The following is a 16,481-nucleotide window of genomic DNA, read 5'->3' as shown; positions in this document are numbered from 1 at the left end:
CACTATTGATTAAAAAATAAAAGTTAAATAGAATTCATTAAAATTTTGAGATAGAATTGTAAAAGGATTCACTTAGAAGGGCAACATAAAAAAATGAATAATCAAGTCCCCGTAGAGTTTACACTAAGAAATATATGTGAAATAAAAATAACTGAAAGTGAAATGTTTAGAGCAATGTTGTAATGCAACAGATTCAGTTGGAGGGAAGGAGCAAATTTTGATCAAGGGAAGGGAGACAATAACATCATGTATTTACAAGTTTATTTAGACCGTAATAGATTTCTTAAGACTCATCACTTACTTATTTTCTTTTTAAATTAAGTAGGTTTTTATAAGTTGGTTATTTATTTTTAATTGGTCAAGGGGTTTACTGAAATAAAATTTTACTAGACACTTTACTATGGGCAATTTAACTAATTCTACAATTTCTTCATTTTATAACTGTATCAACCACTGATTTTTTTCATATTACTTTTCTCTAATATCATACTGAAGAATGCAAAATCAACGATCGGTAATGTGCTATGGATCCCATGTAAAGATATCTTGATTTCTTTGGGGTTTAAAGACAGGTAACCAGTACATGGAAAACGGTCTTGAAACAGTCTTTTAGGTGAGGCAGCTTGTCTTAGTGTACATGGTTTATATGTGAAACAAAAACAATGCTATTTCTTATAAGGGCCCTTGTCGATGCGCTGTTGCAGGGTGGCAGGAGAGGAGTCCCTACTTGAAATCTAGAATGACGGCTTCTACATTGGTCCCATTTCCAAGTAAACTCCATTTAAAGATTTTCAAGTATCTTATTTATACATCTACAATTACAGCAGTGTAGCAGCTGAGTCTTTGTAAAATTACTTTTATTATTTTTTTTACACATACAGTAGCGCAGATGATTTTTTTTCATCAGCATTAGAATTTTTATGTATTAAGGTATGTAAATAAGCTACTTGAAAATTTTTAAATGGCGTTTACTAGAAATATGACTGAATTAGGAGTTGCCATTTTTGATTTAAAGTAGGAAACCACCTCCTACTACTCAGCAAAAGGGCATCAATAAATTCTATTATGCTATCCTTATTAGTTACATTTTACATCTCACCTGTAGCAAAACAGCTTTTTGTATTTAAATAGCTAAAATTAAATTACTTAGAAAATCTGTGTCATGCATATATTATATCCTATAAATTGTACATCTTACATGACAAGCAATTCATTTACATTGTTACAACCTATAAATATTTTAATAAAATAGATTCTAGATACCGATTATCTGTTTTAATATATATATGCAATCTTACTCATTTTATTTTTGCAGAAATATGGCTTTTTAGTTACATAACCACCTTTGCAATACATAAATTCTTAAAAAACAATTCACAAAATTCATGGTATATATAAAGTTTTGAAAAAAGTCATGTTTTATTAAAACCGACTGTATGGTTGTCTGATTCTGCTATTAATATAATTAGTCTTAAAACTTCTTATTTATATTAATAAAATAAATCTTGGTAATATTTAATGATTTTTTATAAATATAATTTTTAAAACTGGTAATAGACATGTGAGTAGCAAAACCTGGAAACGATAATCAATTTTTTAAACAATAATCAAGAGAATGTGCTAGCTTATTAGTTTTTATCGTTTTTAAATAACTATAAAATATTTTAATTGTCATTTTATATTTTGTGATTTTATATTTTGAAGAGTAGTAGTCTCAGTGCACTACAAATGTACTCGCATAAGAGATAAGGCAGCAAAAGAAAAATTAATGAAAATTTATTTTGTTAACCAACCATCTGATACAGAGTCAATTTTTGTAAATATCTATTTTTTTCACATATTTTGGTTATAAAATGGAAGGAAAAAATTTGAATAACAATAAAAAACAATAATTTTACATATTTTTATAATTTCTTCCAAGAAACTGAAAAAAGTATAAAAATGATTGATATTCTATAATCTTTTCAAATTAAATTGCAAACATGTTTATATGGTTGTAAGTTTGTTTTTCAATTTTATCTGTTTGTTTCACTAATAAAAATTCATTAAATATATAAATTTCATTTATTGTTTTAATAAAATGATCTTCAATATATCTATATAAAATAATTTATATACAAGATAATCAAGGAAATGGATGACAATTTAAACATCACTATTTAATAAAGTAATATTTATTTTCTAAAATACAAATCTACCTAGTACAACTGTGCATTTTATTTAATAAAGTAATGTTTATTTTCTAAAATACAAATCTACCTAGTACAACTGTGCATTTTAAGTTTTAAAAATGAAGTCTGTAATGTTTTCCATTTTGGTGCAAATACTCTTCATATCAACACACAAATCTCCCATAGTTCTACACAAGATATATCTCATGGTTCGTTAATAAACATCGCAAAAAGGTTTAGTGCTACTGCACGATATTAATAGGATGCCTTGAGATTCCTGTACAAACTGCATTAATGTTTTCTGGTGTATAAACTCTTCTTCTTCCACTTCATGCGTTCTGCTTTTTTAAGCAGATCCTGTTGCTTGTAAGTTTCTGAACCATTATATAATTGCATGAGCTTAGACATACAATCAAAATGCCAAAGATTGAAGTGCACAAACATACCTGCTTAGTAGCTTTGCAATTGTTATTTTTATAAAACTAACAACAAACACATGCTTTGCATCTGTCCACTGTTCCATAATGAAACTAAAAACAAAACTTTTAAGTAAATGGCACTGAACACTATTCAGAGATAGCAGCAACTCTTAACCTCTTTTGTAATTGTGTGCATTCTATTTTAAAACTGTAATTTCCCTGGTTAACCTGTTGTTTAATTAAAATAACAAATCATTAATTTTGATTAAAAAACTTATCAACTGAAATTATTTCCTGTTAACTGGGAAGATCTATATATTGTCATTTTTTTTCATCCTATTTCTGGTACTTTGAATTATTCTTATATTGTTTTGTGGTTAGTTGTTGTTTAGTTGCGAATATTCCAGAGAATGTTCTTCAGAATTTACAACAGGGTGATATGCAAACAAATGTTGAGTCTACATTAGTTTGTGGACATGTAATGATGTTAAATGCGGTGGCTGTTGTAATAAAGCATCATGTCAAACTGAAACAGTTATAAATAAAGGTATATAACTTGAAGATAGTTTAATGCCTCTTAATAAAGTGATTATATTCATTTATTTGTGGGTTAATCATATATACAACAAAAATTATTTAAGAGAACAATAACAATTTGTTAAAAATTGTGTGGGTGGGCCTAATTGTTAAAACTAATGAAGCTTGTTTTTCTAATGAAAGTATGATGTTGACCAGTACTATTCTTAGTAGTATACATCATCGTAGTAGTACGATGATGATATATATAGTTCCCGACACATTATATTACAATAAAGAGTTTAGTGGAAGACAACTTGTTACAACTGTAAAACTGTATCAACTTTCTTTATTAAAATTAATTAGCAGTTTTAAGAGTTTTATTAACAGATTCCAAATGTCAATAAACTGACAGATGTTGATTACTGTAGTAATTTCTTACTAAAAAAGTGATTTTTTATGTTCAAACAGATTATTGAGGATACATACACAGATGCAAATTTCAAACGCTACAAGAATTATATAACAAATAGTGTAAAGAATCCATAATCAACAGTCATACAATATGCAATTTATAAACACATTAAACTTAACAAAATATATTAAAAATATTACAATGATAAAAAATAATATCTGACCACACATTGAATAGTTTGTCTTGAGATAGAAGATTGAATTTGCAATGAAATATTGTAAGTATAAGATAATATGAAAAAGATTTTTTGGGAGCATTTTTTCATGCATGCATAAAATGTTTGAAATATGATTTAAAGTTTAAGAATTAGAAATTTTGCAGAAATACAAGTGCACATAATACTGAAGAGGAATTTAATTGAGTGTTAGTGAAAAACCTGTACGTGGTTGACAGAAAATCATTATTGAAAAGACATTATTTAAATAAATAGTCTTTGTACAAACAATTTGTGTGATTAAGCAAAGTGCATTTTGATCTGAAAAAGGGAACAATATAACACAAAACGGGTACATAAAATCAACTGACATCTACCACTATTGTTTTATGCTACTCACCTGTAAAAGTGAAAAAGGAAATCCTCAGTATTCAGAAAAACCTTATAATAAATAAATGAATGGAAAAAATTATTTGGTTTAAAATGACAACTATGCAGAAATACAGCTAAACTGTGTTTAGCTGTAATTTATTAATAAATTACTCTATTGATACATAAGAATATTATGTAAATTAATAATTAATTTATTCCTTTTTTTTTGGTAAATTAACCTACAAAATTACACAAGTTCTAACATATAGGTTTACCTGTTTTAGGTAGATATCAAAAAAGCTACCTATTATAATGGGTACCATGATTCAATTTTGGAAAAATTTTGACATATCTTCGCATTTCACCATCCCCCAGACCCCAAAACCATTGTCAGTTCAAAAGTTTATATATCTATTTCATTTTCTTGTGGACAAGATAACCGTCGTAATTTTGCGACAATCACTGTCAAACTGATACAAAAAATATAATGACCCAAAATCTTGGTCGAGTTCATAATGGGCAAAATCAGACCATAGAAATGAGGGCGCTTTTTTGAAGAAAAAGAAAAAAAAATCGCTATAACTTATTAAGTAAAATATTGAATTCATTTAAAGTTCCTACTATTCTTTGGATAAGGGCCTAAAACTTATCTAAGTAAAGTTTTTTGATATCACCAGCCATTGGCCCATGGGGTAGAAAAAGTGGGGTTTCGAAGACAAAAAAAAAACATATCTCCCTTAATAAGCACAGTATGGAATCTGTGGTCATTAGTCCTCTAAACGTTATCTAAAACTTTTGTCTGATAATTTTTTTGATATGACCAACCCTTATGGCAAGGGATGACACCAAAATGTTGCTGGAATTGTTAAGATTGGAGTTGTCGAATTCTAAACAGGTGAAACTTTTTTTCACATGCAACCATGGCTGTATTGATTAAATTTGAAGTTTTTCTTAACTTTAAGGTGGAAATCTTTTCCTCCCTACTCAGGACCGGTGAAATCCGCCTTCTGAGGTGCTGAAAGGGATTTTTTAAATTAAATTCTTTGTTCTGAAATCTAGATCTATACATTGGGATGTGTGGTATAAGCACAGTTTGATTATAAATTTAAGTTTACAGTTAAACATACTAGTACAATCCCTAAAGAAGCTTGATATGGGGAATTTCTATTAAAAAAATGAAAAAGGGGAAAACATCATTCACAAAGAATGCTGAAAAACACAGGAACCAAATTAAAAATTTTGTTGAACAAACCAACTAATGAAGCAATTATAAAAAGTCTTTTATGATAATATAATCAAATGTGGGCAACTTTTTGTAGATTATATACATTTATCTGACAATCAAATAATTGATTTCTTTTAATATAAAACCACCTTGAAAGAAGCTTTAATACTCTGAATTAATCTTACTTTATTAATTTTACCACGTGATAAATTTTAATTAAAAAAATAAAGTTAAAATAATACAATTAAAACTTAATTCATTAATAATTTTTTTTTTTTAAAGCGTTTAACAAATTTACGCCAACATTCAATTACAGTCACATGTTTAATGATAGTGATGGGGAGATTTTGATTTTTATAAAATGTGAAAAATGATGATGTAACTCCGTCATGGAAGACAGAAGTGATGATTTTCTTATTTATTTTTAAAGGAAAAAGAATAAATGATACATGAACTGAATATAAATTAAACCCAAAACTAGCTGAATGACAGGAGAACATGGCCACCACTATACGTCAACTGTCCAATAGCTGTAGCAAATGGCTACTAAACTAAAGATCTACCGTAGTGGAGAGGTATTTTTATTTCCTTTAAATAAATTAAGGGATGACTTTTTTGCTTAAGACTTTTTATTACAGCAATATACTAAAGTTCAAAAATTTCAGCAGCAAGGATTAATTGTAAAATTAATTTGTATAATTAATAAAACAAATTCTGAGCTGGAAATGTGTATTTGAAAGAAAAGAAAAGCACAAAATTTAAATGTTAACTTTAAACATTATTTTTACATTTACAACATAAGACTGAACATTGCGAGATGAAATTAAAGTTTTAATTTTAGTGTAACAAAAATTATAACAAAATAATTAAGATATTAGTTTATAAAAAAAACCACCATACAACTCTTTTTTTAACAAGCAGTTAATGGTTGCTGATTTTATAAATAAAACAAAGGCAAATTCCTAGTTTTTATGTAACCAATTAATATTCCCTAAAAGTAAGTAAATTACGAAAGATGTAATCACATTATTAATGGAAAACATGCTCTACAGAATATATTATACTATCTAAAGGAAGAAAATAAATTATTCACAAGACCATTTGGCATTTGTGAAATAAAGAAAAATCATAAAAAATTCTTTTCACCTCAGGATTATGTGATAAAGCATGAAATAAAAAAAACACAAATTATTGTTATATTCAAAATCTCCAGGGAAAATTGTGGAACAATAACATAAATATTAGAAAGAAATTAAATTATCATGTTATTGTTCCACAATTTTAGGAAATAGCCACACATCAAAATGCTCTTCTAATAGATCAGCGATAATATAAGAGTAACAGAAAATCAGTAATCCAGTGGGTCAATGGTGACAGAAGCATGCACATATTGATGTAACACTAGAGTTTCTTCTTAGCATATGGGGCCAATCATCTCTAACCTTTATTCTTTTATTCAATAGCTTAGAGGACAATTCCTTTTTCATATATCAATATAATTAAATGATTTTTTGTTCACAAAATGTGTAACTGTAGTAATTCAAAAATTGATAAATTTATCATATCTAAATATATTGGTTTACAATAACTTATAATGTGTAGTAACTGTAACTGAGTAACAAATTAAACAAACAAGTTATTTAAATAATAACATTATTAAATAATAACAAGTAAATATAATAACATTTACTATATATAACAAGAGTTGCTGTTTATAAACTGTAAAATATTATTTTTACTTCATGTAATATTGATCCTAAATGCATACTTCGAAAACTTTGCAAGAAGATAAAGTAAACCAAGGATTATATTTTCTATCTTAGAATATCACTTTTATTTTTATCCTAATTTTTTTTTTAATTGGAAAAAGTATTATTGGGAAATATATACAAATTACTTCAAACTATTATTTTCAGGACATCCCTAAATGTAATCAAAACTGAATACAAACAGAAATTATTCTAATTTGGGACACACATTGATTATCATAATAGTGATAACTATTATTATTTTCCTTTTTACTACATATCGTTTTCAGTTTATGAAAATTAACATTCAATTATTAAAACATAACCATTCATAAGTGAAATAACCATTATTTAGAAACATTTGCCAAGATAACCAAAAACATCTTGCAAAATTAAGTTTTTGTACAGTGGTACTTTAAGATATTCAAAAGTACTAAATGTTTTTTGCATAAAATATCTAAATTATTCGCATCAGTAAAAATTTCACTATTTCTACTGAAGAAATTACATTTAATTAAAAAAACACTAGTTTTTTTTCAAAAAAATTATTCTTCATTGGTAGGCAATAAAAGAATTTTTCAATAACACACAAATTCAGTCATAGTTTCCTGGATTATTATTTACTGAAGCACTAATAAAAACAATAGTATATTTTAACAGTCCTTATGTTTGATTAGGAATAATGTATCATTGTAAAGGCATTTTAAATTATATATTTGTACAAGAGATGTTCAATAACTAAAGAGACAAACTGATGAAGAGAAAAACTGTTCACTCAATGACAATGACAATGAAATATTTAGAGGGTCAAGTTGGCAACATATTTAATCAACTGTTTGATAATAATTAATCTAAATATATCCTCTTTTGTTGATTTCAGAATGTCAATTCTGCCTGAAATGTGTGGTACACCGGAAGAGCAACATTCAGTGATGAAGATTTTTGTTATCAGAAGGTGTGAAACCAGCAGAAATTTACTCAAAAATGTTGAAACAGTTTAAAAAGTGTTTAAACCACAGTAATGTTAATAAGTGGATGGAGCAGTTTAATTCGGGCAAAACAAGTGTGACTATCTCCATTGCTCTGAAAGACCAGTTGAAGTTTCGATTACCGCACCGCAAAGTCACACAAATGATCTTATTCACAAAAACAGGCAAGTCAAAATTTCCCAAATTGCTAGTTTGTGTAATATTATTGTTAGAACCACACATTCAATCCTTCATGAATGCTGAATTATCACAAACATGTTCGAAATGGGTTCCAAGACAGTTCTCAAGCCCATAACGACACCTGGATTCACATTTGTTCTGAGCTCAAAGAATAATTTTAAGTGGAAGGCAATGACTTTCTATGTAAGAATCATGGATATACCTCTTTGAGCCTGAATCTAAACAGCAAAGTGTTAAGTGGAAACATCTGGATTCACACTCTATAAAAAAAAGACCCATGATTAAGCAAAAATGTCAGGGCGCTCCCTCAAAATGTGTGATTCTCATGCATGACAATGCTCCCCCACATTGCTCAGAGAACAAGAGAAATGCTCCTGTTTTCTGAGGAGTAGAAAACTGCCTACTCCAAGATGGGTAGGGAGGTATTGTCATATCCTACTACAGTCCAGACCTCACCCTGTCAGATTTTCCTGTTCCGCTTGCACAAAGACTTTTTACGTAGCAAGAAGTTCAACGACAACAAAGTGATGAAAAATGCAGTACATGAATGTTCCAAAAAGCAAGGTAAAGACTTCCAAGTCTTGCTGTAGAAATCAGAAAGCTTACAGAATGGTGGGATGTGTGTATAAATGTTGCTGGAGACTATGTTGAAAAGTAGTGCAAGTTTCATTGTAATTGAATAAATACTTTTTTTATCAATTTGTCTTATTAATTATTGAACATACCTTGCACATATACAACTTGTATTTTTTTTTAATAAATAAAACTACTGGAGCAGAAGGACAATACAAAAAATTTTAGTGCATAATTTTATACACCATGCATATTTATGTACTTTCTTGATTACAATACATTTTCACACTCAAACACAAAACCTCAGTAATTTTTTCTAATGGAATATTTCTGTACTATTAAATTATACAAATGATATTTTATTCAAATTTATGTAACACCTTTTAATGGATTTATGCCTGAAACCAATATATAGTAATGACAAAGATAATGGCCATTGAAACATACTGAATATATATTTAATACACATATAAGTATCAATCAGTTAAAAATAAAAATTTCTGACATCTTGAGAGCACTTTCAAAATTTTCAAAACACATGTTTTGTTTTTTACAAATTTAGATAATTAGATAAAATTAAAGCCATAAAAAATTGCTATAACTTTCATAAGGGTTTTGTTTTCAATTTTTAAACAACTTGATTTCATTCTGTATGAAAATACTGTATAGGATTAATTCAATGATGCAAAAATTTTTAAGGATATAAATTAAGACCAAAATTAAAAGAAAAAACTTTCTTTCGTGAGTAATTATAAATTTTCAAATGTGGGCTCTTCTTTCCCACTTATTGGAACTTTTTTCATGATTTACTTGCCTGTGGAGGCAACTTTAAAAAAATATATTAATGGAAATATTATTTATAACTAACTACTTGTCCTGTATCATTCATTTTTCTGAATTTTTAATGAAAGTTTCTTTCCAACAAATATGTGATATTCATTGTTATTTAAGGGAACAATGGTAAACTAAATTAATATATTAAAATAATGATAAGCAATCTAGAGAGAGTTTTTTAATGAAATTAACAAAGCAGAATGTGTTTAATATGATAAATTTATACTTTTAGGTTTTATAATTTAGTACGCAGACTGTGAAAAATAGTATTTATAAAAAAATCTGTTAAAAGGAGCCCAGCTTTTTGCATTTTCTCATAATATACAGTAACTTATGATAATGAAATGAATTTTAAATAATGTTCATGTGCTTAAAAATCCTTATCACAGTATAATTAAGATGATCATCAAGCTTTAAATAATAAACAGTTTATTAGAGGAAAAAGTTAAAAAAAAACAGTCACAATTACAGGACTTCTTCCTGGTTACAACCTTTGCGCATTACACATTATTTTCTCAAGTATGTGTAGCTAAAGCATGATTTTTTTTATAAAAAAATTTAACAATTTACCTGTACAATTTTGTATTGTTTAATCGTAAATTCTCAAGTAAAAATAATATGATTAAAAAAAAAAATTTAATGCATGCATAAATAAAAGAAAACATGCACGTAGTTATTAGATTAAATATAATACACAAAATATAATCCCAAAATTAGTACTATTTGAATCAACATAAAACATAAAATATATGTATCAAACACCACTCTTTCCACAAAATAAAAAAAACCCTAAGAAATCAAACACCACTTACAGACCATTAGTTTTAAGACAAACCAGATAAATTTAAATACTTTTTAACACTGATATGACACATCAAATGTTTTAATAAAAAAGTTAAAAAGGAAAAAGTAGAAGAAATTAAATAAACATAATTTAATGCAGTGATGCTTGCAAGTACAAAATAGACAGAAGATCAGCATTAAGATGCAGTGACAGAAATATTTCTACCTGAAATAACAAAACAGAGAAGAATATTCAAATAAGATTACAGAAAACAGAAAACCACTTTACAGTGTATTAACTGGTTGACTGCTGTCATTTGGCTACACTATCCATTCATAGGGTCTCAAATATGAAATTTCATTTTTAAGGTCTAATGAACAGTGGGCAGCAAAAATCTTAATGAAAGATGTATAAATCTTTCATTGAATAAAATACTTTTATATTTAAGGATAACTATTAAGCAGCAAGTATAACTTCTATTTATTATAATACAGAATATATTTAAAACTGGCCTTCGATTTTACCATATGATTTGGTAGCTGTTAATTATGTCCATGTTTTAACGAAGTTTAGATTTAAACAATTTTTAAGATAATAAGTGAATTACTTTATTATTATTAGTTTCATAATTTAATTTTCTTATTTTTCAACTTAAAGTAATAAAAGATGATAATTATAATTAGGTTTTTGACAATTTTATTTTCTTTAAATTACAGTACATGAACAAATAAAAGGCAGTATAAGACAATATAGTTATATTAATTTTTCAATAGTAGTTTCTTTTGGATTTGGTGTAAAAAAAAAGCAACACATATATGAAAATGTAATTAGATGGCCTGGCTAATGTTTACGAAAAAAGATTGCACTTCAGCCATTACACTAACTGCGCAGTCATCAAACAATAAATATGAGTTCTTGAGCCAGACTAAATCAAGCCTCTCATAAGATAAGAAGAATGTATTTGCTTTATCAAAATTGGGGATCTAGAATGGTCAATCTACATCTACAGAACCAATAATGAGGAAGAAGGGATTAAGAATAAGAAAATGAGTGGATGATGAGAAAGAACTATACATCAGTTGGGGAAGGTTACCATTTTCACCAGGATTCATTTCTAGACTTAAGAATTGCTATAATTTATTATAACAAATCTATGCCAAAAGAAGACTTCAAAAGAAAATAAAAATGAATAAGTAAGCTAAAAGAAGCCTAATACCATTATAACTACATCTAAAAGGTTAAGACAATCATAGATAGGTAAACTTAACCATAAAGCTTAATTCACCAAAGATAGTTTTAGAACAGTTGCACATTATTACAGGTTAACTCCAGTATATTATAACAGTAATTTTGGAAACTTTTTTGATTCTCTGTGACTTGGTTTATCCAGATTTTCTCAAGGTGCTATACATCAAATTGTAACAAGTACTATTTACAAAATAGCCAATACTTTTTTTCAAAGGAGATAAAAATAAATAAAAACACATTTTAGATCATAAAAAAAATATGAATAAATTCAAATAATTATATTAATAGAATGGACAGGATTACTGATCACAAAACATTTTCTCAAATTGTGGAATTAAACTGAACTCAGCCATTCCTTCTCCAGATTGATTTTCACATGATACTTACATTTTATTACAGCAAGTGCCAAAAATCCAGCTCTGCATAAATAAGTTGCAAATGGAATTAAAATGCTCTGAGTATTAACACTTAAAACATGGATATTCATCTTTTACTAATCCAAGATTCAGTTAATCAGCAAGACAACTCATATTAGATTTCTCTTCTCTATCTAAATTTACTGGTGAACAGTAAATTTAGATGGAGCAATGACATTAAATCGATCTTCAGTCCATACAAATTTATTTATTGATATCATTTTGAAAATATTTCACAAAGCATTTGATAAGTTGTGATAAATGTTCTTCAAAAATGGATTCCATATCTTGAAAGAAATCAATCCATTGGAGGTCAAAGATTGTTGCAACAAAGGGACCATTCTTTACTTCTGTATTCATTCATTTTTCTTTTCCTTAGCTTTATTTTTTCATAAAAGCTAAAATTTTCTCTCTCGACTTAAAAAAGTGCAGGGAGAGATTCAGAACATTCAGAAAAAAATTTCACAGAAGTATGCTAATATTATAAAAAAATATTAATTCACAAAATGTTCAGTATGCTTGTGTTCTTCCTCTTTAAGAAAAACATAAATATAATTCTTATCGCAGTTCAAATGTATGAGACAATACACATTACCACTAGAAAGCAGAGCACTATAAAGTGGTGCTGCAGTACAATAAATACATGCTTAGATTCCATATCCTTGGATAGTTTTAGTCTTGCCTTCAATGGCTGTTTTTTTTTTTAAGTTTACTACGTTCATTACATATTCTAAGACCTGGTTCAATGTAGGATCCACATATTTTGGTGCGAGTGCTTCCCTGTGAATAACACAGTGCTTCAAGGGCTTTGCTTTGAATAAAAGCCTAAATCCTCCATAAAGATGGACCTATCAGTACAGATACCAACACACTTAGTCCACTAAAAACTGTTTTTCGATATAAAACTATCAAGAGTCTTAAACAAATCTTAAGCCTTTGTACTAGTAAAGGCTAATGACTTTTCTTTCACAGAACAGATGTCTTCTACATGTTATAAACTTAACACTGTCTATAAACTATACCACTATAAACTGAACACTGAAAATCAAATAAGCGCAATTACTATTTCTGTGACCTCTTCCAGGTATAATCTAATTCCTTCCTTTTAGATTTTCCAATTAATTGATTATTGAGGTATGGCTACAATCTGCAGCTGTTGATGTTATGGGACAAAGGTACTTTTGAAAGTAGCTTTCCAGCAAACTCACCGATCATATTGTTAACCATATCTATAGCAGTTGATAGAACTGTTGGTCTACAGTTGGTAGAATGAGTTCATTTGTGATTGTATGGAGATTCTGACATTTTGCAATTTTATGTGCTACTTTGTAAGAAGTTGGCAAAACATTGATATTGATGCCTGCTCATAAACACACCCTTTTGTTGATTTAACTTTTTTTAGCTTCCTGTTAAAGTAGTCACCAGATCTAGTAACTTCGGTGTGATGATTGGTTTCTGAATAGCATATCGAATTACTTGGTACCATGCACTCTGGTGTCAAACGTTTCATACAAAGAACATTTTGGCTTTTCTTTGCCACTACCTTCTGCTGATGAAACAACCAAAATACAAATAGCTGTCATCATATTTCTGATATTTATGCTTCACATTCTTACCACTGCTTGATGATGTGCCCTTTTACTCTCACTTATTACGCTTACTAAAACGCTTATTACTATTTAATAACTACGGGGATTTATTTTTAAAAATGCATGTGAAAAAATACTTCAAAAACTTATCTGACGTGAACACAACATTCAGTTGATACGAAAATGAATTTACCATTAAATTCATATGTAAATAAATATAGATTTTGCATGAATTGGTATGTATAATTAGTATTTTGCAAAAATAGATATGCATGAAGGAAATACCAGGAAAATTCAAGAAACTACAAAAACAGGTGAGAGACTAGTGTATATCATCTAGCAACGATTTACAGAGGTTTTCACAAACAGAAATTAGGTGATTTGTACCACTTAGTGACTGAGATTATATATTAAATTGCTCTGTTTTATATTATATAACTTTCTGAAAATTCAAATAATTGATCAACATACTGACCATTAAACTTAAAAAAAAAAAAAAAAAAAAAAAACGTAATAAAACCAAAGAAATTACAAGCACTACATAAATGTTGTTGGTTCCTTACAGCAGCAGTTCTGATGAAGAATCATCCAGAAAATCAAGTTTTGTTAATGATATAACCTCTGTAACACTTTTTCTCAGGTTAAATATAGCAACTGTCTATTAGCATTTGTACCCACATAGAGTAAAGATGACTCATTGCCACCGAAAAATGAACAGTCTGTCTCTGTTGATGCTTCATGCTGTGAATTGTAAACTGCTTTGTATAAAAATCATGTATAAAAATACATGTGATGATACTTCATCAGAATATAATGAATTTAACCTCTCTATTGAAGAGATAAAAGGAAATTATAAATTCATTTCAGATTATATAAACACAAATCAAGAACAAGTTTTATGATTTAAATGGGTTACAGTACAAAATTACTTCTCCTGAAATTAGTTTTGCTCCTTATAAAGTAAACTAAAATTCAGAAAAAATAAGTTCACAATTATCCCTGCTTGCCATGTGCTGCTAATTCATGCACATGAATAGGAATTAATTTAAAAAATCTTAATCATAGACATTTTGACAATGGAAATTCTAATAAATCACCAAGATCAATCTATCAGATTAAAGGGCAAACGTATTTCTACTAACTGAAAATGAAATATTTCTTTGAATAAAAATACGATTTCCTAATCTAAAAAATTAAAAAAATTGTGTCAATGCAGTCAACCAGTTAATTATCAATGTCTAATTTACATTCATTTTAATTTGTAGAAATAATTGAATCCATTTATAATTTCATTCTGTCAAAGGAAAAAGTGTGTAAGAATAGTATATGAGGATTAATTTTACAGTAATCCATTTTAAAGCTCTATAATATAATTATAAAAAAAACAACTAATACAGTTTTAACAGTAAAAATGTTAAAAAACTTATAGCTAATAAGCATAAGAAATTACATAAACTGAAACGATGCGTACCCTCACCTGCTGCCGCTCCAACTGAAGCTGCATCTGAAGTTGTTGCAGTTGTGATGGTGTTGAACCCTGGCTAGCAGCTGTCCGTCTCACACCTGATAATTGTGAAAGTAATTCAGCTATAGGATCTACAGTATCTCGCGATGATGGTGATAAAGATGACAAACCCCCTGAAGAACTAGAATCATAAAAAATATCAAACTTCAATCCTTCTGAATACAAATAAATAATCTAACTTCATTAAGCTAAGAGATAACAAAAAACTTTAATAAAAAAATAAGCTTTTCAAAGATTAAAAATACAATCATACTAACAAAGATAAATAAAAAATTTTTAAAAACATAATGTTACAGTTTAATTGTGCATCCTGTAGTTGCATTATGTAGTTAAATTGTTACACAAATATTGGGAGTCATCTGATGTTTGTACCTACTACCACAATGTAACATCCAACAGTATTCCTCAACATCCTGATCCTGTATGGGAATCAGGATGCCACCATGTGACAGTTGCGGTCACCACGCCACTCACTCCGTACCTAGTCCGTATGAGCTTTACCAATGGTCACCTTCAAAACCTCGACGAAAGGCATCTCTCAGCCTCATTCAGGATGCCACCGATGAAGTACTTCTGAACACTACTATTATACTGAATAACTCTTACAATGAATGTAAAATGAATTATGGCATCTACAATTGCTGGAGAAATTGTGTGTAGTATTACCAATTTGGTAACTGGTTGGAAACATGTAATTGTGTTTCTACAAGTACTTATGTACATGCAAACCTTCAACTAAAGAGCCATTTATTAGCTGGCTATGGTGAAAAACAATAGTAATGCAACTTTTGTGTGAAAATGGCTGATAAATAATTGGAACAGTAAGTTAGCAAAAAATTTGGAAAATTAACAAACTGCTACTTAAACAATGGAGAGTTATGGAAAATGGCATAAAGTGTGGATGTTTTAAAAATGGTCGAATGTCAATGGCATAAGAGGTTCAATGATGGATAAGATGTATGCAATCACCCCAAAAATGGAAGATACAAACAAAATTGCAACCAAAGTGCAAGATCTCATCCAGTATGATGGTCTTGTTTTGAATGTGGAATAGCTAATTAATTGAGAAACAGTAGGGCTGATTTTAAATAAAGAACTGGGATGCAAAAGAATATGCAACTGTTCTTGATGAATTAAGAAAACCAGTCATGGGTTCAAGTTACAACTAATCTTTCTGCAAATAAATGGTTCAGAAAGTAATTACAAGTGAAGAAAATATGACTTCTGGCCATTTCAAAAATTAATGATTGCTAAAATGATAAA

At 28.4% G+C, this 16,481-nt stretch overlaps 1 protein-coding gene across 3 annotated transcripts in view; it reads right to left on the bottom strand.

Annotated features, from left to right (window-relative positions):
* The window catches only part of LOC142325243 (E3 ubiquitin-protein ligase KCMF1-like), a 61,648-nt gene that overhangs the window by 9,305 nt on the left and 35,862 nt on the right, over nt 1–16,481 (bottom strand). For 2 of the 3 annotated variants that reach the window (XM_075366736.1, XM_075366734.1), the window contains exon 6: nt 15,165–15,339. In XM_075366736.1, the coding sequence (XP_075222851.1) occupies nt 15,165–15,339 (175 nt within the window). The remainder of the gene's footprint in view (nt 1–15,164; nt 15,340–16,481) is intronic. The other variant, XM_075366735.1, reaches the window with a different exon arrangement.

Source organism: Lycorma delicatula, chromosome 5 (assembly GCF_047948215.1).
Source record: "Lycorma delicatula isolate Av1 chromosome 5, ASM4794821v1, whole genome shotgun sequence".
Taxonomy (NCBI): domain Eukaryota; kingdom Metazoa; phylum Arthropoda; class Insecta; order Hemiptera; family Fulgoridae; genus Lycorma; species Lycorma delicatula.
Note: the sequence above shows the minus strand (reverse complement) of the source record. Positions and strands in the feature narration are given on the sequence as shown.